General features: G+C 34.3%; 3 protein-coding genes across 5 annotated transcripts in view; 1 reads left to right on the plus strand and 2 right to left on the minus strand.

The window, feature by feature from the left end:
• Positions 1 to 1432: 1432 nt before the first annotated feature.
• On the minus strand, positions 1433 to 4128 carry LOC120631094 (cytochrome c). 2 transcript variants are annotated; one of them, XM_039900526.1, is made up of 4 exons: positions 3974 to 4128; positions 3304 to 3380; positions 2611 to 2719; positions 1433 to 1864 (listed from the first exon to the last, which is right to left on the minus strand). In XM_039900526.1, the coding sequence occupies exons 2-4, from the start codon at positions 3373 to 3375 to the stop codon at positions 1719 to 1721; spliced, it is 327 nt and encodes a 108-aa protein (XP_039756460.1). In that variant the 5' UTR covers positions 3376 to 3380; positions 3974 to 4128; the 3' UTR covers positions 1433 to 1718. The 2 variants fall into 2 exon arrangements, with proteins under 2 accessions (XP_039756460.1, XP_039756461.1); XM_039900527.1 differs by lacking the exon at positions 3974 to 4128 and adding an exon at positions 3603 to 3670.
• Positions 4129 to 5590: 1462 nt separating this feature from the next.
• Positions 5591 to 25454, plus strand: part of LOC120631257 (pickpocket protein 28-like) — a 69549-nt gene continuing 49685 nt past the window's right edge. The window contains exon 1 of the mRNA XM_039900741.1: positions 5591 to 5629. The gene's annotated coding sequence lies outside the window, so the exon portion shown is untranslated. The remainder of the gene's footprint in view (positions 5630 to 25454) is intronic.
• Positions 11078 to 13277, minus strand: LOC120631095. Of its 2 annotated transcripts, XM_039900529.1 has the most exons (4): positions 13187 to 13277; positions 13033 to 13119; positions 11977 to 12489; positions 11078 to 11381 (listed from the first exon to the last, which is right to left on the minus strand). In XM_039900529.1, exons 1-4 carry the CDS (start codon positions 13230 to 13232, stop codon positions 11188 to 11190), a joined length of 840 nt encoding a protein of 279 aa, XP_039756463.1. In that variant the 5' UTR covers positions 13233 to 13277; the 3' UTR covers positions 11078 to 11187. The 2 variants fall into 2 exon arrangements, with proteins under 2 accessions (XP_039756463.1, XP_039756462.1); XM_039900528.1 differs by having other exon boundaries at positions 11977 to 13119.

Below are 25454 nucleotides of genomic sequence, written 5' to 3' on the forward strand. Positions count from 1 at the left end.
GTGTGTTAATGTCAGTGTATAGTCGGTATGTTAAACATCTATGCAAATTTATTAAAATTAACAAATTAAAACTATGATTTTTATATTTTGGATATAAAATTTGAATTCTATTTTATCTTCAAATGATTTTTAAATTCATGCGTACTTAGGTCATTTCACTAACAACTACTATTGCAGGTCGAAGTTATGAAATAGACATTTCTTTTTCTTTACTGACCACTCTAGTTCGTGCCTTTTCCAAGCTACTTGACACTGGCAAAGTACATTGTGCTGTTTTGGCACTACGAAAAGCCATAAATCAAAAGAAGAAGAAGAAAGTATCTGTTAATTATCTTTGCCCTTTTCCTACTGGAAAGAATAAAGAAAAAAAATGTATCGGTTAATAACACCTTTCACGTGTCAAATACTATCATCGTTATTTAGTCTATTCATCTCAAGTCATGCTCTAGAATCTAGATGTTGCCCCAGAATCTCGGACGAATTCTTCATCAGCAGTGAGCTTACAATAGTAATCAACGTACGTGATAGAGGTACGACTGAGTTAAGCCTACGATAACCTAGATTTTGACGTTTTGTGACCATAAACAATAAGTAGTGTTTATATTCTCTTTGACCCTGTGATCAAAAATCTATAAGTACACACCTAGAAATTTTTATACTCCATCTTAAATTCTTGCCAATTCTGTTGTACAATAAAATGCAGTCTCAAATAGATCTTTTTCCACGTGAAAAAAGAAAAGAATAGCAGTGCATTGCTTAAGTGCAATGCTTAAACATTAAACCCAGCATGATATTTAGTTTCGACCCTTCACATAGACAGCCAATAATTCTATTGTACCCTACAATGGAATTATTGGCACCTGTCTGGTAATTTGGCTCAAATTCAGTCTTAATTTGCCTAAAAAGACGTACGTAAGAGGTACGAAAATAGATAGGTACTATAGTACGAACTTAAAATATCCCGAAAATAACATGTAAATTGCTTTCATACAAAGTATTTGGATTACTATATAAAACTTTTAAATATTTCTCAGCTATTTTAATTTTGGTTTCAGTTCTACAGGGGGAACTGAAGACCTTCAGTAAAACTTTAAATTTAATATCTTAAAACAATACATGCAGATCATTTTGTATAAAATAGTATTGTTATTTCTATTGTTTTTTTATATATGCCGGCTATTGACTATTAATTCGGAAAATAATAAAATTGATGACTCAACTAAAATATTTAAACCTATTAGTAAAAAAAAATAAAAATACTGTAACAGGCATTAATCAGGTGACAAGGATAAGTAAAATAAATGGAAATAAAAAAAATAATTTAATTAAAATAATCTAATTTAAAACACATTATTTTTACTAATAATTGGTAACATTGATGAGATATAACAATTTCATACATGTTTGGGTATACCTACAAATAAAAAGCTAATGATGTCTATTATTAATTTAATAACATCAAAAAACCATTCACAACATTGTTATGCTCAGCAAAGAATTTTAGTCATACGTAACAACTATGTACATCACAATTCACACAATTGTCTTAACTATGAAGGTGATACAAGACAAGTAATAACTATCACTTTGTGAAATGTTAACTCAAAATAAATAGGTACATTAAATATTGATTATACTGATTGGGCTAAAAACAAGAAGATTGTTCCATATTATGGAATATTCCTCTTATTCGGTTTAATTTCCTAATGTCATTTTAATTACTTAGTTGCCTCCTTGAGGTATGCAATCAGATCAGCACGCTCATTAGCCTTCTTGAGACCGGCGAACACCATTTTAGTACCAGGGATGTACTTCTTGGGGTTCTCTAAGTACTCGAAAAGTGTATCATCACCCCATGTAATACCTGAAAATAATGTATAAGCACTCAATACATATTTTTTATGCATTTTCAATTTTTTATTGGAAAAAATGGGTATTAATTGAGGACTTCTAAATCCCTAAATCTATTCAGCTTAAACAACTGGAGCAGTGTGGAGGCCCAAACTGTCAAAAGTGGGATATTATTAGGAAGTTGATGATTACTACACCACTACAGACAAAGCATTATGATGAAACCATTTTGTATTCAATACAATGAAGCTTAGACAAAATAAGCTATAATCTAATAAACAATATAAGTACACCATATCCATACAAGGTATTTTTCAAGGTATCTGAGACTGCATTATGTCACTTAATTACCAGATGGATCACTATTGAGTGCTAGAGTGTATCTAAAACTTTATGACCACTCTGAAGTACTCATGCATGTATGGTCAAGTAGACACAAATACAAGTGGTGCAATGTCAGTAGAGGGGCAATGGGTGCTTTTGCTGGGAAATTGTCTTGTCATCAGGCATTCTTTCCTGCCTATCCTATCCCTGTGATAGCTTTAAATTGTGTGCACAACTCTTTACACATAGTTAATAACTGCCACTAGGACTGGAAGGCACATTAACTTGTTTCAAAATGGAAAGAAATATCTATCAAGAATTTCACTACAAATTAACCCATTGGAATGCTTTATCTAATCAGCCTCTTTGATTACAATTACCTAATTTGTGAAATGTAAGTTCAGATAAGATTAAAATATATTAAATAAAAATTACCTTTGGCTTTGTTTGCTTCTGAGTAGGAGAAGCCGGCAGCTTGACCAGTTTTGCGCCCATAGAAGCCATGCAGGTTAGGACCTACTTTGTGTTTACCGCCAGCCTCAACCTATAACAAGCAAGATAACATCATTAAACCTAAGTATAAGATATATAAATAAATTTATAAAGCTTCTTTTACTATAAAAAGGCTGTGACTTAAGTTGATCATGTTTACTATTTTATTTTCTATGTATTGTAAAAAACAATTATATTAGATAAAATATGTATAACACCCAAGTAAAAAAATAAGATTAGAAATAAAATTAATTTTTAAAAATATTGTTTAGTATGCAATAGAAAATTTCCTGTAAGATATATTGATTTTCAGCCTTTGAAAATAGGTTATTTATATTATTCTTATTATCTAAATTAATAAAATAGTGTGTAATTATGTCTTAGCAATAGGTTCTTACACTTTATGCAACTCAGGGTTATTGTAAAAACCTTCTTTAAGGGAGAGTGATGTTAATCTTATTTAGAGGGTGTAGTTCTAATTCAGAACTAATATGTTTTCCCGCACCCCTTTATTCTTGAAAACTTGTATTGACAGAAACCAACTTTTATTTAAAACTTTAACTTTTTAGTTAAAATATTCCATGATGTAATATATGGTCAAGGTTTATTCATTATATAATTAAGTTTAGCTCTTACTGTGTGGCACTGTGCGCATCTCTGGACGAAGATTTTCTTTCCATTTTCAGCATTGCCAGCAGGGACACCCATAGTTTCTGAAATTGGAAGTAATATGCTATTGACAAAATGTTATATATGACAAACAAAATCCGTAAAAGAACATAAATGTATTAATATAAATTCACATGGATATGAATTCCATTTGTCTAATCCACTTCTAATAGTTATTATGTAATGTTATCAAATCAAAGGTTATGTCGAAATAGCGGGAATTATTGATTTCATATGACTACTAACGAATAATCAATAGATCGTACATTGCAAAAGATAGTAAACCTTAGCCAAGATTATCTATTAAAATAATAGGCCTTGACTAAGGCCAACGATTTAGGTCACTACAAATGGATCAATGTCATCAGGGAACAAGAGCTCCGAGCGTGATAATGACACAATTATTACGTAAGACTGTGAAATGTAGGTAAATGTTGTGAGGAAAAAATATTTTATTATTAAAACTAAAGTCTATTCGAAAACTAATTAATTATTACACAAGTTTTAAAGAATTGCACCAAAAAACAAGACATTTTACCACCTTTTTTAGGTTATTAATTTGAAGGCCTTTTTTGAAATTACATAAAAGAATTATAATATAATAAAATATTTTCTATAAAAGGCATACTGTACTTACAATTTTACGCCAAACAATTTAAAATATTGATTTCCAAATGAAATATACTGCACGTGAAGTCTATACGTTCGCACTACAGCTCAAAACTCAATGAATGAAATCTCAGATGAGAATCACACGACCTCACACGAATGACGAATGATTTCCACGAACGAACGTCATACGCCACGAGCATTTGCCGAACCCACACCGAGAATAGACGAAACACGAAGCGACCATTGAGGGCTTATGCTGTAGAAATATCACTCGTTAACCCTTATATCTAAACTAAGTCTTCTTAAAAAGCCAATCTCGGACGTCCTCGTCCCCTCTTTCATCTATTTTTTAATATTTGTGATAACTTCATGTCTTAATAGGTGGATAGTCATATTTTTCCCTCTTTTCACCGACCCTTGTTAGTAGGTACTTCTTTATTTCCAATTTTTTCAGTCCAATTTATTCTCTCCATTCGGCGCCGCCATCACATTTCGAATGCTCCCAGCAATTCAATTCCCCTTTGTGTCATTGTCCAAGTCTCGCATGCATGCTATTGCTCCAGATGTAAGGTTTTATGAGTCGCTTTTACTGTGCGAGGGAATTTTGGATGTCAAAATTTGTTTCTTAGTATGAAAACCTTGCTTAGCTATTGCTATTTGGGATTTTATGTCCGGTACATCTCGAATCTCGAACTTGCTTTACTATGTAACAAGGCACTATTCTCATACTTTTAATCGTATAATAAATTTGCAGTTGCCCTTAAACTACGTGTATTACCTTAAAAGTTGATTTTACGTTGTAAAGTAAAATGAAATAATATTGGATAAAAAAACAGATATTTCGAAGATTAGATTTTTTTTAATTAGATGTGATGTGAGAGAGTGTTACAGATCTGTTACATTGTTTCGAAGTGTTCTTCTTTGTTGTATGGAACACTTTAAAGGCAATTGTTTTGTTTGATAAAGCACTCTTATCAGAAATTGCTTATGATACTCCAGCACAATAAGGTTACTTGCAGCGAAACTTTTTCTTGAACCGGGCGAACATCTATTTGCGAGCTGTGGTTTAAGTTGGGTCGCACCCGGTTACGTTTTGAAGTAATAACAAGTGTAAATCTTGTTATCAAATGCCACTTGTTTTTTTTTTTCGTATACAAAAGTGATGTTTGACAGCAATGATCGCGAGATTTACGTTTGTAGAAAGCCTGTCATGAGATCGTTATTACCCTGCCGAAGTATTAACTTTTATACGGTATAAAAGTTAGTTTACTCAGTATTAGAATAAATCTAAGTAATAAGTGGCTGTCAGTGTGCTGAGAGCGACGATGCCTTCAAGAAGATTCGATATTTTTCATACAACACTAGTGATAGTATGATGGTCACCTGACGCTATATCTGAAAATAAAAATGAAATTCACGACTTGGCTCTAAAAATAAGTCGGTTAAATACAAAAAACAATTAAGTATTTACTGCAAGTTTTTCAATTGACACAGAAATCATTAACGAGTGCAAGTAGTAATCGCCTGGAAATTAGGTTACAAAATGTCAAAAAGATATAGGTTAGCGCTGTGGCTCATGCCATCAAAACAGAGTAGCGACGCGCGACATTAACATAGTGTTTGTATCCTCACAGGTCCAACAGTGTCGCACCCAGTTAGCAACTATCTACCATGTTTGCAGGTCAGTTTATACTTTAAAGTATTAATTACAAAAGTTGCCAAAATGTTGATTAATGATGTCGTTAAGCCATAATAATAATTATTGTATATAAATATAGCTCGATGCACTTATATTAATTACTATACTTAAATGTAATCTAGTCCTCGGTCGGTGTAAGTCGATAAATAATAGAGATAAAGTAATGTTTATATACTCATTGTTGTCTAATGAAAGTACTTTTAAAAAATCAAGTAGCGAGATAAAGTAACACTTCTTCTCCTCCTTATAGAATTTTATTTAAAGATTTAGAATTCTTACTGCAACTGAATTTTATCCAGGAATTTTAAGTGCGCAATATTTTTCAACCTCAATATATTTTGATAGTTATTTTTAGGTTTGTAGGAGGCATCCCTGAGACTCTTTGTTTATCCATCGTACGCTAGATGGCGTAACCTGTTCTGAAAAGAAATCACTGACCCATAGTGATTTTCTTTGTCAAATTAGTTTAATATTAGTATATAGAATATTAGTTGAATTCGTTATTGTTATGTATATTGTGATCTACGAAAAGTCGTTCTAGGCACCTTTCCGATAGAGTGCTGAAACTCTTTCGAACCTATCTTCCACTTCCTCAAACGGAAACAGAGTTCACAAATTTTCCAGTATCTTATAGAAACTAGTATTTTACAATATGTGTGTAGTATACTTACTTACCTATTGATGTTGCTTTTCATCTTATTAGGCTTTTGTTGATAAATGGAAAGGTAGTCGATTTGTCACTATTTATTTACTTATCTACATTAAATATGTATGCATGGGTTGATGTAAAATGTTCTACTATTTTGTCGCTCCCATAAGTTTTCAAGAATCTACTTATTAGTCTTTATTAATTACATAGTAGGTAGTTTAGATACAATGTATCATTAATTTACGGATATTTACACTTCATTCGGTTGGTTGGGGTCTCAAAGTGCTGGAATGGCGACCCCCCCACCGGTAAATGCAGCGTAGGTCAGTCCCCAACGAGGGTGATAGATGACATCAGACGAGTCGCTGGGAGCCGCTGGAGGCAAGCGGCCCAGGACCGTGTATTGTGGAACTCCCTACAAGAGACCTGTGTCCAGCAGTGGACGTCAATTGGTTGATATGATAATGATGACTCTTCATTCGTCAAAAAGACGGGCAACTGGACCAAAAGTTTCCAACAAACTAGCAGCATCGCCGCGCTCTATAGCGATGTCAACGATGACATCTTTTGTGCTAGGTAGTCCCCAGAACGAAAATCATAACTCCTTTCTCTCTAAACAGCACCAAATATCTCAGATGAACCTTAGGGCCCCCACCCCAGCGACCAGTTGTCTCCGATGCAAACGGGACTAGAAATTGAAGTAGTAGTAGTAGTTGTAGGTTTTTTTGGCGTCGGTGGACTCTTGGTCTTGAGGTCTGGCCAAGGCTGGCTGGCTAGGCGCAAATTTACTTATTATGCACCTAGATAATAATAATATATTAAGTTATAAGCGGTGATAGCCCAGTGTCCTACCCACTGGGCTATCACCGCTTCAACTTCACCGCCTTCAAATTCACTTTCGGGGAAGCGGGTTCAAATTCCAGAACGCACCTTTAAGTTTTCTATGTGCGTTAAGCAATTAAAATACCACTTGCTTCAATGGTGAAGGAAAACATGGGAAACCTTCTCATTGTGGGAGGATACCTGTGCCCTGTAGTGGGCCGGGAAAGGGGTTGATATGCTGATGATGAAGACGAGGTTATAAGCAAATCAGGTATTTCCATCAGCATTTAAAAAAAACATGAAGCCATATCCAAAATTTCTACGGCGTCGGCGGAATTTATTCATCGTAGCGTGAAAACTCGCGTGAAAAGTGTGCAAGGTTGTCAGTTTAGTTTAGTTTACTTATATTTATATTTTTTTGAACCTGGGTGGGTGTTCGGGCTTTTTTGGCTATAGGTTTTTTTTTTAATCTCACTCCTAAGGAGGTTCTTTCCTTGAAAGAGAGTTTGTATGAAAGTGTGACATCTAACTAATCCATCCATGAAATTTAATATTTTGCATTTCGTTAAAAAAAAACACGTGTTTCACCGTTTTTTTAAAATATATAACGAGTGAACAAATTTTAATTGTAAGTGAATTGTTTCTAAGAAATATTTTAAGATATTTCTTGCTTTAAGGTTTGCCTGTAGTCTATAGCTTAATGTCTGGAGACGGGCATTCTACGCAGAAGTCCTTGGCATCCGGTAGTCGTTATATATTATAGGGTACCAGTTTACAGAGTTGGAAATAAAGATATCATATTGCCATGAGCCATTTAACAAGTCTTTTACAAGCAAATTTATTGTAAAATATTTTTATTATATACACGTGAAATGATATTGAACGTTTTCTTTCCTAAGAAAAGTGATATAAAAATGGAGACTTCCTGACTCTTTGTCAGAATAAATAAGCAAAATTTTACGTTGACGCTGTTTCCTCCATGCGAAACATGGAATGAATATTATAAGGAAAATTTTATTCAGAATTGTTTGGTAGTTTCGGAACGTAGACTGCAAACTTAATAAATACCTACTACCTAGCCACTATTTGTCGGTTTTAAGGAAGATAGCTTTTTATTTTTCTATTCTGCAAGTTTTCTTTCATATTATACTGGGAAGAATTTCTTTTGGAAATTTCCCGAAATTCTGTACGCCCAAGGGCTTTGAATCTGGATATTTCTGTATACAACAAGGTTTTTTTTTTATCGTTTTCACATTTAGAAAGTTGAGACTAAGAATGTTTTTACGTTTTTAATGTTTTTATTATTAATAGTATATTAAGCAAATTTGATTTTGGATAAGCGCTGGCGTTAATTAACGGAAGATTAAAACATTGGGCATTGTTGATACACAAAAACCATTCAACCTTTATAACAAAGTACAAAGCTGGTGTTCCAAAATGTTCTAGAGAGTACATAAACGAATGCACAATTAAATGTTATATCTAAGACTACCATCTAAAAAAATTGGTAAATCCTACAAAAGATCGTGTCCAGCGGTTAACTAAACCGGTTGAGAATATGATTACAGTATTGAATAGACGCGTAGCAGCGGCGTAGCGGTGTAGTGCGCTCTAAACTTTGTAGCAGATGTTTTGTTCATTGAGTTACATAGATTATAATCTAGTAGGCGATTAAAGAACATGCGTGTAATTTCGAGAATAATAAAATGATTATAGTTCATAAATAGAGGTTATAGAAGTAGACAGCTAGTAACCTGAAGAGTACCTAATCATTCTTGGCCAGACCCGAGATTCATACCTCTGACTCATGATCCCCAGTTAAACTTTTGGTTAAAATGCCTCGTTGTTCTGGAGGGTAGCCTACCCTCCAGACCAACGAGGCATTTTAAATGTATGTGTACATAAGCTGTCGGCCCTGGTAATTATCACTAACACGTGATATAAATCTTTAAAGTCGAGCAACAGGTCAGGATTAGCGTAGTGTGTCTATGCCCTAAAACGTAGGCTGATGATGATGTTCATAAGCCCTTTGGGTATACATGCGAACGTTGCGAGTTGAAATTGAAAATAGAAAAGTGTGACTTTGGAAAAAGTAGTGTATTTTCCTGAAATATTGTTTGAATGCACGAAGAGAGGAAGAACCACAAAGGGTCCTTTGATAATCTATTGTCATCATAACTCAAGATGTAAGATCTTATAGCTGGCGTGGCCGTAGCTCGGAGGCCTTTAATGTATAGGTCTAATGGTTACGTTATGTACTCGGATAATCTGGCAGCAGGAAAGTTATATAACTTTTTTTATTGCTAGCCTTAGAGTACCGTCAACGAAAGTTGCAGATAATATTGGAAGGTGGCTTGCTTTTAGATGTTCTCGATAAGCATCTAGATCTTTCCTCATTTTTTCCTAAAAAGTTGGCCTAAGAGACTGGCGGAACCTGGCGGAATTTCAACCAGTTTTTAAAACTGTCGAGTTCTCAAATGTTTGCATTACTTATATAATCATTAAGCAGCATCAGACCACCGTACAAATTATATAATTTTTTTTGAGTGTTTTATTTCCGAATGAAATAGACACACTACGCTAATCCTGACCTCTTGCTCGACTTTAAAGATTTATATCGCGTGTTAGTGATAATTACCAGGGCCGACAGCTTATGTACACATACATTTAAAATACCTCGTTGGTCTGGAGGGTAGGCTACCCTTTTTTTGAGTGTTTTATTTCCGAATGAAAGGCAAAAAAATGAAACACAGGACCACTTGGCCGTGGATATAATCGGCGATGAAATTTTTGTCTCCTGCCAATGTTAACCAACAGGTCAGTCTGCTTCTGGCAAGTATACAGAGGACGTTAAGCGAGTCGCAAGTTACGATGATGATGATGAAGGTGATGGTGATGATGTCATCAAAATGATATGATAACGTTCGAAAAACATTAATGCATAACGCCAAAGAACTTTAACTTGTTACGTACGTACGTGCGTAGGTATATAAGTACAAACACGAGTTTTTATTTAGCTGATTGATACGCGATTATTACAGTGAATAAATACCCCATAAACTTAAATGATACGATAAAGAGGGTATTATTAATGGTAGAAAATACGTCCTAGCACAGCTCGCAATAGGAAATAGGGTAGATGGGAATCGAACTACGTCAAGGAGCTTTGATTGAATCTGCTGTGCTCCGGAAATGGGAAGGAAAACGTGAATAAAAGCGGCACCTTATTGATCTTGTCAATTGCAATCAATGTGCCAAACCTCTAATAGTTAGGTACCTATAACTAAACAAGCAATTTTGTCTAAATATAAAAGTATTTCGTATTTTTGGAAACATCTGTAAAAATTATGATAAAATCTTTTGTTTAGATAAGGTTTTTGGAAATTCCCCGAAAGATGTGAAAGATTATTTATTAGAACGAGCTAATTTTTAGCAGTCCAATTTGAATAATCCTTTTTGCGTTGGTTAGCTTATTTTTGAAGAAAGATCAAGCTATTTAGCTCTTGGTTACAATCCCTATGAGTCGAGCAAAGGGCGGTCGTTGTCATACAGTGGGTAGTAGAATTAAAAGTGCATGGGAAAAATTTACTTAGCGAAAGATTACACGCTTGCGGTTATCATTTAAAATTTCACCGATCCGCCCGAATCGCCGCCCTGGAAATTACCTGGCCTAGAGGTTGTCCGTCGCTATAAAGTGTGGCAAAGCTGTCAGGCTGATTGGAACTTTTGGTCCGGGAGTACCCAGGCTTCTTGACAAAGCATACCTACGCTTATTTCACTTTAATATTATTGACTATGGATTTAAGTTTATAATTTAATTTATGTATATAAATAAATTTGCACATTGAAGAAATAAATATTTAAATTCCTCCTTAAGTTGAAGTTAAATATAATCGAATAAACTAATAAAAAGAAGTATTTTTTTAATTCAAACTGCACGACCTTGTAGGTCATTTCAATCGTTTATTTTTGTCTTATGACAAACTGACAGACGACAGGTTCAGCAGCTGGATTACAAGCTACCGAGTTTATTCCTAAGGAGTTAATTTATACAGATCGAACACTTTAATTAAAATAAATATTTAATACAAAGAGATTGAACGATTAAATACATAAAGATCGCAACACTAGAAATTTTAAAATGGTATGCACTGTTACATAGGTCATGGTGACAGATGGTACAAGAGGTGTACTTATTGGGACCTCCAACTGAAGCATGCTGGTTGCAAGTGTTGCCACAGTCCCGTATTATGTAAGATAAACCTAGAAATGTAAGAAAATGAAGTATAAGTAAGTTTTTTGAAGCACACTAATAATAATTTTCATAAATATTAATATCTTTAGTAAGACTATAAATACAAAAGTGTGTTTGTTCGACTTTTTTTACCTATAACGTGCTTAAACACCTAACTTGTGGTCCTAGATTGCTTCGGTCCTGAAAACGGGTATAGGGTGCTTTTGATCCCAGAAATGCATTCAGAAACTACTGGATTAAAAAAATATCATTGTTACGTATGAACCCGCAGGGTGATTACGTATCTCGCGACAGCAATGTGATAGGCATAAATCTTGCAATGACTGTTATCAAACGTAACTTTAGTTTATTTATTGTATGGAAAAGTGACGTTTGACAACAGTGATTGCAAGATTTACGCCTTTCGCATTGCTGTCGCGAGATACGTAATTACCCTGCCGATCTTGTTGTGCCGAACCTACCGAGTTTTGCGCAGTTTATTTTATTTTATTCATTTTAGAGATGGTATAAAAATGCTTTATTTGTGATTCGCGATCTGTAATATCTCAAGTTGCCTCATAATAATAGCATCTTTAATATCTGAACAAATTTTTAACGAGTTACCTTTGTATTTGTAAAGTTTCGTTAAACAGGATAGATGGTCTGTACGGCAATACTTCACAGCCGTTTTTCTATCAGGAGACCAGCAGGAAGGATCATTTATGCTGCTACAAGCATAGCACACTCTCGGGTGATCCATCAACATAACACGGGATTTTCCTAAATTTGAAATACCGAATCCTTTTGTTGGGTCTTGTAATTGTATATTGTTACCACTTCTTTCCATAGTTTCGTCACTTTCTTTATCGTCACAAGTGTGTTTATCTATGACATTATAGTTAGTTTCTCTTAATGGTACGGTGGTGGGGGAATTGATATTATTTAGGAGGTTATTATCATCATTATCATCAAAATTACGTGTAATAGGTATAATATTCTCAGCTCTCGGTATTTGAAAAGGATCGTTCGGTCGAGGTTCATTATATGCACCGGTCCCTAATCTTTGATTAGGTTCATTATATGCATTGGTTTCTGATCTTCGACTAGGTTCGTCTCCCTGCAGCTCGATTCTACTTTCTGGATTGTCAAAAACAACTGTTTCAGGATTAATCTCTTCACTCATATACGAACTCATAATATTTCTAGGAGCCTGATTCCTACTCATGTTGTTGAAATCATTCCTAATTAACAGTGAGTCAAATGCTAACTCTTTTTTAATCGTTTCTATGGTGTTGTTCTTATCATAACTTGAGACAGAATTTTCGGCGTGAAAATTCGAATTTAATGGTTCTTTCAGATTAAGAATCAATGTTGGTTCAACTGACCCTAATAGAGTTGAATCTGAATTATATTCTTGTGTTTCCGGTAAATTCTTAGATACATCTTTTTTTATGTTTAGTTTAGAAACATTCGAAGTATTGTAAGCTTTTAATTTTGGTTCTTTTATATCATCTCTACTATTTTTATTCTCACTATCTTCGTTTCGTCGAAAAATAATCCTTTCATTCGACCTTTGTTGTTCTGGCTTTGAAATATTTGTTAATATTTTTTGTGATTGAATGTCGTAGTTAAGAACAGGTTTTGAGATAATTTTTCTTTGTCTTTCTTCATAAAACTTACCCTTAATAGAGTGTATAGAGCTTGGTCCTAAGTGCACAAACCTTTCATCGTAAGTCAAATTGGGTTCCGAATTTTCTTGAGCGTTACCTGTAATAAGTTATTATTAACACAAAAGTTAATATCTGAACGGTAGCTTACGTGATATTACACTAACCCATAGAAAAAGCTAAGCATATTAGAATTAACACTTTTAACGTCATTTTAATAAATATAATTTCAAAACTGGATCTGAGTTAAAACGGTTCCATGCGGTATGAAAAACTAAATCAAATAATACGTTTTTTAACATGTTCCATAAATCGATATTAACCTATTGTAAATGCGCATGGTGGAAAGATATTTCGAGGAAACAATAGACGTTCCACAAAAGTGGTTTTCATTGTTCCGAAGTGCTTTCTTTCAACCATAGCTTGGGGTCTCATTTCGGATACAATAGCACTCTTCATTGATATATTTATTGATTTTAAATGATATATTTTAACAAAATACTTAAATAAAACATCAAGAAACAGGACAAATAGTATTATCACCCCATCGCTCGTAACTTTGACCTTTTTACATCGCTTTAAGACTTATAATCCAACATCCGACATGTAATCCAAAATACACTACACATTTATTTCTCATTACCGCACTTGTGTTGTATTTAATATCCCCATTGTGTTAAGTTTGTACCTTACAAGTAAGTTATATGAATTAAGACCAAGCATTCTAAATGTATCAGAATTTATATTTTGTTAAGCGCGTGTATTGAACATCAACTATCTCGGCTACCGATAAGATAATGTACAATTTTAATATTGATTTATAATTTTTGAAAAATGTATGTAAATTTGCACTGATTATTGCAATTATCGATCATGAATTTGCAATTTTAATCATCATCATCATCATCATCACATCAACCGATAGACGTCCACTGCTGGACATAGGTCTTTTGTAGGGAGTTCCAAGTTCCACGATTCTGAGCCGCTTGGATCCAACGGCTACCTGCGACGCGCTTAATGTCGTCTGTCCACCTCGTTGGGGGTCGACCAACGCTGCGCTTACCAGTACGGGGCTGCCATTCCAGCACCTTGGGACCCCAACGTCCATCCTTTCTCCGAACTATGTGCCCGGCCCATTGCCACTTAAGCTTCGCGACTCGTTGAGCTATGTCGGTAACTTTGGTTCTTCTACGAATCTCCACATTTCTGATTCGATCGCGTAGAGATACTCCGAGCATAGCTCTCTCCATCGCCCGCTGAGTGACTCTAAGCCTTCTTATGAGGCCCATTTTAATATTTTATGTAAAAAAAAAAATTTTGTACTTAAATAAAAATAATTGTTTGATCATCTCATCAACCAATTACTGGCCCACTACAGAGTACGGGTCTCTTCCCACAGTAAGTAATGTTTAGGCCATAGTCCACCACGCTGGCCCAGCGCGGATAGGTTGACTCCACAGGCCTTTGAAAACATTATGGAGAACTCTCAAGCATGCAGGTTTACTCGCGATGTTTTCCTTCACCGTTGAAGGTAGTGACATTTTAATTGCTTGAACGCACATAACTTAGAAAAGTGAGGTGCGTGGTAGGATTCGAACTCGGCTCTCCGAAAGTGAAGCCAAAATCCTAACCACTAGGATATCACCGCTCAAAGAATTTAAATCCCTGTTAATTATTAATTAAACTTTAAAGCAGCGTTTTTATTATCCTTTTTCAAATATACAGCAAAAAGATATCTTATCCTCGATAGTTTCTAGATATCGAGATATCTAGAAACTCGATCAATACAAAAAAAAAATATTCTTATTGTTACACTATTCAGCTTGGGATTTGAGAGGTTTTTTTAAAAAAAAATAAAAACTTTATTTTTGATACCAATTTAAATGAGGCACCAAACGAAACAGTGTTCCGGCATTCTCCTTTGGTACCGCGAAAGCTTACGTACAGGTAGAGAGAATTTAAAACCGAAATAAAGGAAAATCACGAGAAAAACTAGTAAAATAATAATATATTATATAAATTTAATGCAAATAATAAGTTTATATAAATTTAATGCAACAGGTTTTTCTTTTTCTAAAACTTAAACTGTTTCGTTAATGTGTTTATCATGTGAATTAAAGATTATTTCCTCGTAATAATATCGTTATTCCTAACCAATTAACTTGAATCACTTTTTGCCGGAGAAAATGTTGGCAAAGATAGTCGTAGGCAAATTATTTTAACAAAGGCAGGGACGAAGTGTCACTCAACGTAATTGGACGTGCGTTCACAATCCAGGCGGAACAAATCGTTAGGCTGACATCGCTTTTGTAAATGTATTTTAGTTTTAGAAGCATTCAAAATTTGGATATTTTGAAGAATGTTTTGATTTTCACGATTTATTTAAGGTTTAAGATCTTTATTTCTCAGAAGAATTACATAAAAATTCGCTTATTGAGAAAACATTAATTAACTTACAAGTTCTATTACATAGTGTGAGCGTACATTATAGAGGGTATTAACAATTATTACTAATAACAAAAATAAAAATGATCTTAAAAGTGGGTGGTTACAAAACTACTAAACAGAAACACAACTCTAAAACAAAGATCATCGAATACTAGAAAGGACTTACAGTGACACATTACTTATTAAGTAAAATTTTAGTTTTTTCTTGAAAATAAACATAGATTTAGCTTCTTTTATATCAGATGGTAGCTTATTGTAAATCTGCGCTCCTTCAAATATAATATTTTTGTGGCCATAGTTAGTGCGAGGTTTATTATGCAATAAGAGGTGGCTCGCGCGTCGGAGAGAACGTTTTTGTACTTGAATTTTTTTCGTAAAAGTTATTTTCGAATGTATGTCTTTATTAAGTATTTTACGAATTAATATAGAGGTGTTATAGATATACGTTTGTCTTATGTTGAGTAATTTTGTTTCTTTATATATTTTGTTGGTTGGCGTTAGAAAATCATAGTGAAATAATATTTTAATTAATTTATTTTGTGCTATTTGAATTCTATTTAAATTTGTTTTTGCCGCTGTCCCCCATAACTCAATTAAATAATCGATATGTGGTTTAACAAGGGAGTTATATATAGTGTACCTTACATTTTTTGGAAGACAGTGAACGATGCCACGCAGGCATCCCATCAAAGATGACAGTTTATTGCGAAGCTTGTCTAGGTGATGTCTCCATGTCAGATGCTTGTCAAGGATTAAGCCGAGATATTTTTGGCTGTCAGATTTAACTAAAGTGTCATTAGAGATAGTGAGAGGGTCATAATTATGAATTGTCTTATTTTTTGGAGCAAATATAACATAATTTGTTTTTGAAGTATTTATGGTAAGAAGGTTGCATTGAAACCATACGTTAAGATTATTTAAATCATTTTGTGCATCTTTCATAATGGAATTTATAGATCCACCAAAGTAAACAAGAACAGTGTCATCAGCATATAAGGATATATCACCTTTTAGACCTATTTCGTGTATGTTATTTATATAAATAAGGAAGAGCAAGGGACCTAAAATCGAGCCTTGTGGCACGCCACAAGTTATTGAAGCAGGACCACTACAATTTTTACCTATTTTTACTATTTGAGACCGATTTGCGAGATATGATTTTAATATTTCGTAAGCTTTACCATTAATACCAATACTATTTAATTTGTTAAGAAGCAAGTTGTGACTGACAGTGTCGAAAGCTTTTTTAAGATCTATGAATATTCCCACAACTATTTGTTTTTTATCAATTTGCAGTTTCATATTGGTCACAAGATCTATAGCTGCTGATATAGTACTCGATTTAGATCTAAAGCCATATTGTTTTTCATATAGAAAATTAATTGAATTTAAATATTGTATAAGCCTGCTATATATTGCCTTTTCAAAAATTTTTGATAATACTGGCAATACTGAAATAGGTCGGTAATTACCAGGATCAGACTTACTACCGGATTTAAAAATTGGAGAAACTTTAGCAACCTTAAGAGTATCGGGAAAAAGGCCCTGATCAAAGCAATGATTTATGCATATCGTTAGTTTTTCAGCTAAAACATTCTTTATGCACTTGATTGCCTTAGAACTGACACCATCAATGCCCAAAGCTGTATTAGTATTAAGATCGTCAATTAACTTAGAAACCTCAGTTAAAGTTACTGGAGACATCTGAGATAGGCCTGCATCAGAGCATCGTTGATTTGGTAGCGTATAAGTTTCATTCTGATGATATTTTATAGGTATACTATTTGCTAAGGTTGACCCGACAGTCGAAAAATAATTATTGAAGGATTCACATATTCGTTGGGGGTTAGTAATTGTATCATTAACTATATTTAACTTTGTTGGAGAACAGATTTCTTTAATTTTATTATTAGAGAGGCTGTTTAATAAATTCCACATTTTCATAGGTTTTTTTGTACATTCTTTGAATGCTTTTATGTAATATTCTCTCTTTACTTTTTGGATCTTCTCAGTCACAGCATTTCTTTGTTTCAAAAAGTCATGCTTTATTTGGTCGTCTTTTGGTGACATTTTATGTTGATGCCATAAAGCATTTCTTTTATCAATATCAATGAGTATATTTTTATTAATCCAATCATTTCTCGGTGGGTTTAATATTTTGGTTTTCTTTATTTTACTCGTCTTAATACTGTTAGTTAATACAGTTTCTAAATCTGAGAAGTTTGTGATGTTGCCTTCCATTTCTTTTTCCACTCTTTTAAATAACATTTTGTAGTCCAGTGCTTCGTATTCGATTTTCTTTTTAGTTACAGGTTTGTATTTCTCCACTTCCAAATACAATTGCTTGTGATCCGAGATACTTGATTCTATGACAGCCATATGAAAAACATGACTTTTTAAGTTAGTAGACGCATGATCCAATAAAGTTTTAGTTGTAGACGTTTCTCGCGTGCAATACTTAGCTTCAACCTTATTTAGTAGACTAAACCCGTTTTCTTTTAGCATTTCTTTATAATCCATTGTCATTCTGTCAGAGCGTAAAAGATCAAGATTGTAATCTCCAAAGACAATAACTCGTTTTCTTTTTTGAAGTTGACTCGAATATGTTTCAAGAAAGCTTTTGATGTTGGTGCGATCAGGATTATATATAACACCAATATCCAGACAGTAGTCACTTACATGTATCCAGAGATAATGCATGCCGGCTATACACAGTTCTTCAGTTATATTATGTTTTAGGTTATCGTGAGCAAAGATAGAAACTCCGCCACCTTTTGTGTTTTCTCTATAATTATAATAGTGGGTATATCCGGGTAATAGAAGTCTCTTAGCTTCGTCTTTAGATTTAATCCATGTTTCAGTTATTACAATAAACTGTATTTGTGTATGGAAAGAGTGTAATATGCATTTTAATTCATCAAATTTACCTGGTTTAAGAATACTGCGAGCATTAAAGTAAAAGAAGCATAACCTTTTATTTGTAATAGAGATATTTGCATAATTAGTGGTAATTTCATAGGATATTTTATTATTGTTTTGTAAAGTTTTGTCAGATTCTTGTTGAGTTATGTTTATTGCTTGTAGTTTTTTGGCTGAAATTTTACAATTTTGGGTACTCCCTTTATGTATTTTATACCAATACTATTTTCACCATTTTTTTGACGTTGCTCCAATTCTTCTTTAAGTTTCTTGAAATTTGCCTGCTGATTGAGAGTCTGATCAGAGAAAACTTTGATGTTATCTACTAGCATATTATTTTTATTTCGCAGTATTGTTTTTACTAAATTAGGTCCATTAAAGACCGCTTTGATAGGTCGATTTTTATTAGCGTTATATTTTCCTAAACGAATAACTTTAATAGGCTCTGGACTATCTTTAGCTATTGATCTTATTACTCTTAAGACTTCATGTTTGTCTGAAGACTGTCTTTCCTGAGAGTTATCGCAATTAGGTTCACTAATTCCTGTAAGTATAATATTCTGCTCCCTGATCTTCCGCTCTTGTATTTCATGAATTATGTCTTCATATGTAAAGTTTATTAAAGGAGTTGTTGCGGTAGATTTAATTTGCTGGACATCAGTCTCTAATGCTAAAATTTTCTCTTGAGACTCTTTTGCCGAGTTTGTGAGTTCTAACAATTGTGACTTCATTGTGTTTTGTGCTAATACTAGACTTTCTGTTGTTTCTTTTATTGACGCAATATCTTGGGAAATTTTTGACATACTTTCCTTTTGGACAGAAGTAAATTGAGTAAGGAAATTCATCATGACATCCATCTTGTTTTGTATTTCTGACAACTCTTGTCGAAGGTCGTGGTCATCCTGTGGAATTTTCCTCTTATTTCGGAAAGTAATTCTTGGTTCTTCGGGCATAGCTTGAAAAAGTTTTGGACTCGATAAATTGGGTTGCGAGCCACTTCGCCGCTCATTGGAGTCACTTCCAGTAGGTGAGCGTAGTTGGTTCGACATAATATTAAAGATCCGTGGTAATTGTAAACTCGTTCACTTGCTGCGTACGCCGAAGCAAGACCAAAAATAAATTTGTCTCTCTTACCCGAGGTGGGGAGGGACGCAGGGTACACCGATAGTTTGTAGCTGCAGAGTAGCCAGTAGTCTTAAAGGTCAATTCACTTACAATGAGATAACTGCTTTAGAATAATTAACGTAAGATTTAATTTTGAGCACTATAACAATTAAATATTTTAATTTGATTTGTAAACACGTCCGTTCTGTATGCACGCTCACGCGCAAGGCGTATTTCAGATATATGTAGACTAACTAACGGTGATAGCTCATGGAAAGCGTCAATAGCCTAATGGTGGTTCAATCCCCGGCACGCATCCCTAACTTTTCTGAGTTATGTGCATTTTTTAATTACAGAAATTGAAAACATAACTTGCTTTACCAGTGAAGGAAAACATTGTGAGGAAACCGGCCTGCCTGAGAGTTCTCAATAATGTTCTCGAAAGGCGTGTGAAGTTTTGGAAAACTGGATCAGCAGCAAATAAAACAGAAGTATACACTTTTGCATCTATAATTACAATTCTCTCTAATTCTCTCTAAATCTATAACTGTAACAGTTTGAATTCTGAACATTGTACACATAATATTTTTTTTTTTTGAAGGCATTTTATAATCGATGCTTAAGCCAAAACTGTAATTGTTGTCTGTTTATCTGTCTCAATCTTCGTCGCGCTAAACATACTTTGCATTATTTCAGTTCATACTATGAGGTAGGCCTTAGAATACTTTTTATCCCAAAATTCAGTACAGTTCCTTTGGGAGAGGGGTTGAAAGTGATTGACGATTTTACATCATAACTCCGTCAAATGTAAACCATTTTAAATAATTTTTGTACTGGATAGTCGTCTAAATTTCGTGGAGATTAAATGAATATGAATGGAGATAGAGGACAGCATTTCTCAGCAGACAGCAGCAACCCTTAAGGTTTAACGGTACTAAATACGCACATAAAGTTACCACGCTAAGAGGACTTTAGTACTGCTAGGACTGAATAAAAAATGTTAGAAATTTTATTGGTTACACATCAGCATACGACTAAACTAACAATGCGATTTCGATTGTTCCTTTAACGATTACTTTTTTTTGTTAGTGATAGGAGTGGAGACGGATGGATACTAATTTCTCTCTCGAACTGCCATAGTAGAGCACCTTCCAATCACTGACTAGGGTCAACGAAGCTTACCGACTGCAATCGACTAATATGTGGTCCTGCCACTAAGCCACACATTATTTGCAATTATATCTTATAAAACCTCCACCTCCTCCATCACCACCTTACCTTACTTAAAATTAAAAAGGTTGAGTTAGAGTGGGTCCCCGGGATGACCATTTACTATTGGCGATGCTTACGTGATTTAAGGTTTCAAATTGTGGGTCATTAATGCTCCAAGAGCAAGAACTAATCTATTAATAGCCAATACCTTCTAGATTCTGGATCAGTACGCAAATTTGCGTGGGCGAAGCGGCAGGGCACAGCTTGTTTGTAAAATTAGTAGATATCGAATAAATTACAGTTCTGAGTTGACTTAAACTACTGGGCCAAAACTTCAGAAATGACAATAACTACAAAAATAATAGGCGCAGCGTTGGTCAACCCCCAAAAGGTCGACGTCAAACGAGTCAGTGGGAGCAACCTTGAACTAAACCGCTAGCATAGTTACTTTCATGATAAGTAAGTTCTTATCATTAGTAGGTATAAACTCAGATTGATTAAAACCGGCAACGTTTTAATCAAGGAATGCGATATCACCTTGAGCAATTTAATGGATGATATTGTTTTGAAGGTGTTTCGAGCACTGAAAAACTTTGTAAGTGCTGAAAGTTACAAAATTACTTTTCCACTTTGGCCGATGCGGATTAAAAAGTTTTATTAAAACCGGAGTGGTGAACGCTCATTTATAATGGTTGCGAGTAATAACAAATCTCTATAAAGCGAGTTATATTCTATTTTATCTATTGTAACTTAGGTTTTAATTTATACGGCTGCTAGTAGGAGGAAGGAGGACACTTATAATTTGGGTTGCTTCAAAACAAGAGTGTACAGGCATCTTCTAGGCAAGCGTGCTTTGTATTGCAAGCACCTCTAACTTTTTAGGGTAGTGTACGTTTTAAGGATTTATATATAACTAACATAATTGAACGACGATGGAAAAGGTCGTTTGTAAACCTGCATGCCTCAGAGTTCTCCACTTGGTCAACATGGTGGAGCATGTCCTAAATCCTTCTCATTCTGAAGGGCGCCCTGTACAGAGCCTGAAATGTGTTAATTATGATGACAAGTCATTTAGTTTTGTTCGCGTTCTTTTTCTTCTTTGGATGCCTCGCCTAGTATTAGCGAAAGAAGTTGGCCTTCAGTTTTTTATACTTCGCCTTTTCTCTAGCGAGGCTAAACAGCTAGACGGCACTAAATTCAAATTCAAATTCAAAATTTATTTATTCATGTAGGCCTATCACAGGCACTTATGAAGCGTTCATACAATTTTGTTTACATAATTGTAACGGGATGGTGATAACTTTGTTCGCCAACTTAAATCTAAAGCTACGAGGGTTCCAAACGCGCCCTGGTCTAAGAAGAGCCCACAACAAACTTAACCGGGTAAATTTATTTTTTTGTTATCACCATCTTCCAGTAAATTTAAATTAAGCTATGAAGCTAGAGCAATTCACACCCAAGCTTTTTTATCGTTTAAATAATCCTTAATATTATAATAGGATTTTTCTGTAAGCTTACGTTTTATATAAACTTTGAACTTATTGAGAGACATCTCAAAGATTTCATTTGGTAATTTGTTATAAAATAATATACAATTGCCCTTGAATGAATTTGCAATTTTGTGTAGCCTAGTAAACTGCACAACGAGTTTATTTTTGCTTCTAATATTTATATTGTTACAGTGCATTTTCTTTTTAAATTTTGATATATTTTTATGGACATAAATTAATTTTTCATATATGTACTGACTATGCACCGTCTTTATTTTAACTTCTTTAAATCCTAGCTTTGCCTATCATTATCAGTTATTGTAGCCCCTATCTGTCATGCCTAAGCACAGGCCAACATAGATAAGCAACTTTTTTCTTTTCGACATTCTTCCAAAGTTCGCACTGACAACCAACTCTCAGTTTTATTCGTAGAAGCGGTTATATCCTAGTCGTTAGAAGTTTTGCCTCTCGGGTTCGGGGGGAACCGAGCTCGTTTTCCGACACGCACCTAACTTCAAGAGCTGAAGTAGTATTGTTATCCTCTTTTGTATAATTCAGATCATATTTATGTTATTCATAAATAATATTTTCTGTCTTTGACTCATTTCTTACGCACGTTTATACGAGTATGTATACATACGAGGTCTTTTTTATAATTATATTTGCCTTTTCCTCCATTGTGTGCTGTTTTATATCGTTATTTATCAAAGGTAAAAATATAAGCTTCGTGCGCGTCCAACTTTTGATTTCCCGTGAGATTCACTGATACCGAATCACAAACAGACAGAAGACACCCTTTTGCTTTAATATTTGTGTGTATTGTGTAAGCGAACTGCTTTTTACAAAAATTGAAAGAATTGATTAGATTGGAGTTTCGTGAGTAAGGGTTAGAGGCCATTACTTTTTTTGTTATTACGACTAAAGACTATATTTTAGTAACCGATATTCCTAAACTAAGTGGCCCACGGTCGTACACAGGCTTTAGTCTCTCATGGATGAGAGGGATTAATAGTGATACACATGTAAGTGATAACAACCGGTACGATATCTCAAGCGAACAGCGCCACATCACTTTCCAAGACCGAGTCGTAAGTGAGAAACTTAGTCCAAGAGATATGCACCAGTCGCCACCAGCACCACAATTTGAGTGTTTCAATTTTATATCAGTTTCCCAGACGAACTATTCAAAATAACTAACCAAAAAGTTCTTAAAAGTCATTTAAAACAAGTGACGTCGTAAGGTGGTTATGACTAAAAGAACGCCTGGCTCAGTTTTTTGTGGACTAAGACCGGGGTGCGTTTCGACCCTCGTAGTTTTCATTTTAATTTTACAAATGAAGTTATCAACATAATGTAAGAATTTGTAATGTACGCATCCAAAGCGCCTTTAATCATCATCATCATCGTATCAACCCATTATCGGCCCACTAAAAGGCACGGGTCTCCTCCCACAATGAGAAGGGGTTGAGGCCGTAGACCACCACGCTGGCCCAGTGCGGGTTGATGGAAAGTGCCTTTATGCATATTTGAAAACTAGCTTTTTTTAAGAACATCCTAACTAGATCAACGAGAGGCAGTTCTAACCACCTCACCTAGTAACAGCATCTAAACTTCTAACGAAGTTGTGCGAATCTTTTGGCATTTTATAAAATGTTTCTATAAAAATATGCTTTGGTCAGTGATGCTTAAAATCGGGCGAGAGCTTTCAATTTTGTTAAGGATTCGTAACAAAGAAAAATCTGTATTTTTGTCAACTCAGCACCCGTGAAACTTGGCCGAAATACCCAGTGTAATTAATACGCTTCAGTTTTGCAATTTTTTCGTCAAAAGCTGGTAAACTTGATGTTTTATAATATAATAGTTACCCTTTACTAAATTCCCTGCGTATCTTTTTAATGCTTTTATTGATATACATCCTGATGAGAACCGGATTGATATTTTACGAGTTATAAAGCTGTGGCTCAACCCAGATACCAAATATTTCCTTTACATACAAGTTTTTCTATGACGTCATACATTTTTGACATCACCATCAGACTCTCTAATGAGCTTAAACTCTGTCGGTATAGTAAAATAACTGTAGCGGTTATTTTTTAAATATAAACTTTAATACAACTTTTAGATACTATTATGATAAATCTCTTTTTCCCATTCGAAAAGAAGCTACTAAAATTCTTGGCTAGTCAGATTTTGTTTGTTTAGTGCATTCATTGATCATTGTTCTTTCTTTCTTTTTAAAATCAATAAAGCATATTTAGATTTTTTTCATTTTGTATAGTTGGGTACACACGTGTGACTAAGTGCTCAAGAGGGCACTTACCTTATTTAGGAGATTCCTAATTATTTATAATTTATAGGTTTGGCCAATTTTAATTTATAATACAAAAAAGAAGCTAATTGTTATTGTTGTAGCTATGGACTTTTACCAGAATTAAACGTTATTATTATTATTATAGACGACGACTTAAATAGTATATTATACGTGTTGTAGCTACTCTAAAGTTGTATTATGTGTATCTAGTACCTTCGGTTATCCATATATCGTATGTCAAATAAATAAATAAAGATAATTGATGGTCTAAACAGATGACCTGATAGTAAGTGTAAAATCATCGCCCATGAACATAGTAGCACTTCGTAGGGCATGCAAAGAACACGTATTTCAAAGGGCTGTGTCTATTAACCTAAGGTGTCAAGCATCATGTGCCTTGAATGACTTCACAGTGACTTAATGCAATCACGCTTTGCAGGTCGGAACACGGCAATGCTAGAGCAGCATTTATTATTTTATTACAGCGAGGTTACTATAAAATTGATGAATTTCTTAATGACAAGGTTGCTTGGAAGCATCCGGCTCCGCTTTCAGCTCTCACAGGATAGAAAAATGAATGTTAAAATGTAAAATGTAAATTGTTGATGCTGGAAAACAGCAACAGCAACTGCTGAGTTTCTTGCCGGCTTCTTCTCGGTAGAATCTGCCTTCCGAACCGGCGGTAGAGTCACTACAGACAGACAGACTAGACGTTTAAAAAGTGCTTATATTAGGCCTACTTGAAATAAATGAATTTTGAATTTTGAATTTTATATCGCATTTTGTTGTGTGTGTAAATAAAACAGAGTTAATGACAAAAATTACAAAATATATAGCGCGAAAATAGAGAATATTTAGTATCCATATTATAATGCAACTACACATTTTCCTGTCGCAATTGTGCCTGGTAATTTCCGCGCGTGTCACCTAAAATTATAATCAAGTTACGAA

The sequence above is a fragment of the Pararge aegeria genome, chromosome 17, assembly GCF_905163445.1.
Source record: "Pararge aegeria chromosome 17, ilParAegt1.1, whole genome shotgun sequence".
Lineage (NCBI taxonomy): Eukaryota > Metazoa > Arthropoda > Insecta > Lepidoptera > Nymphalidae > Pararge > Pararge aegeria.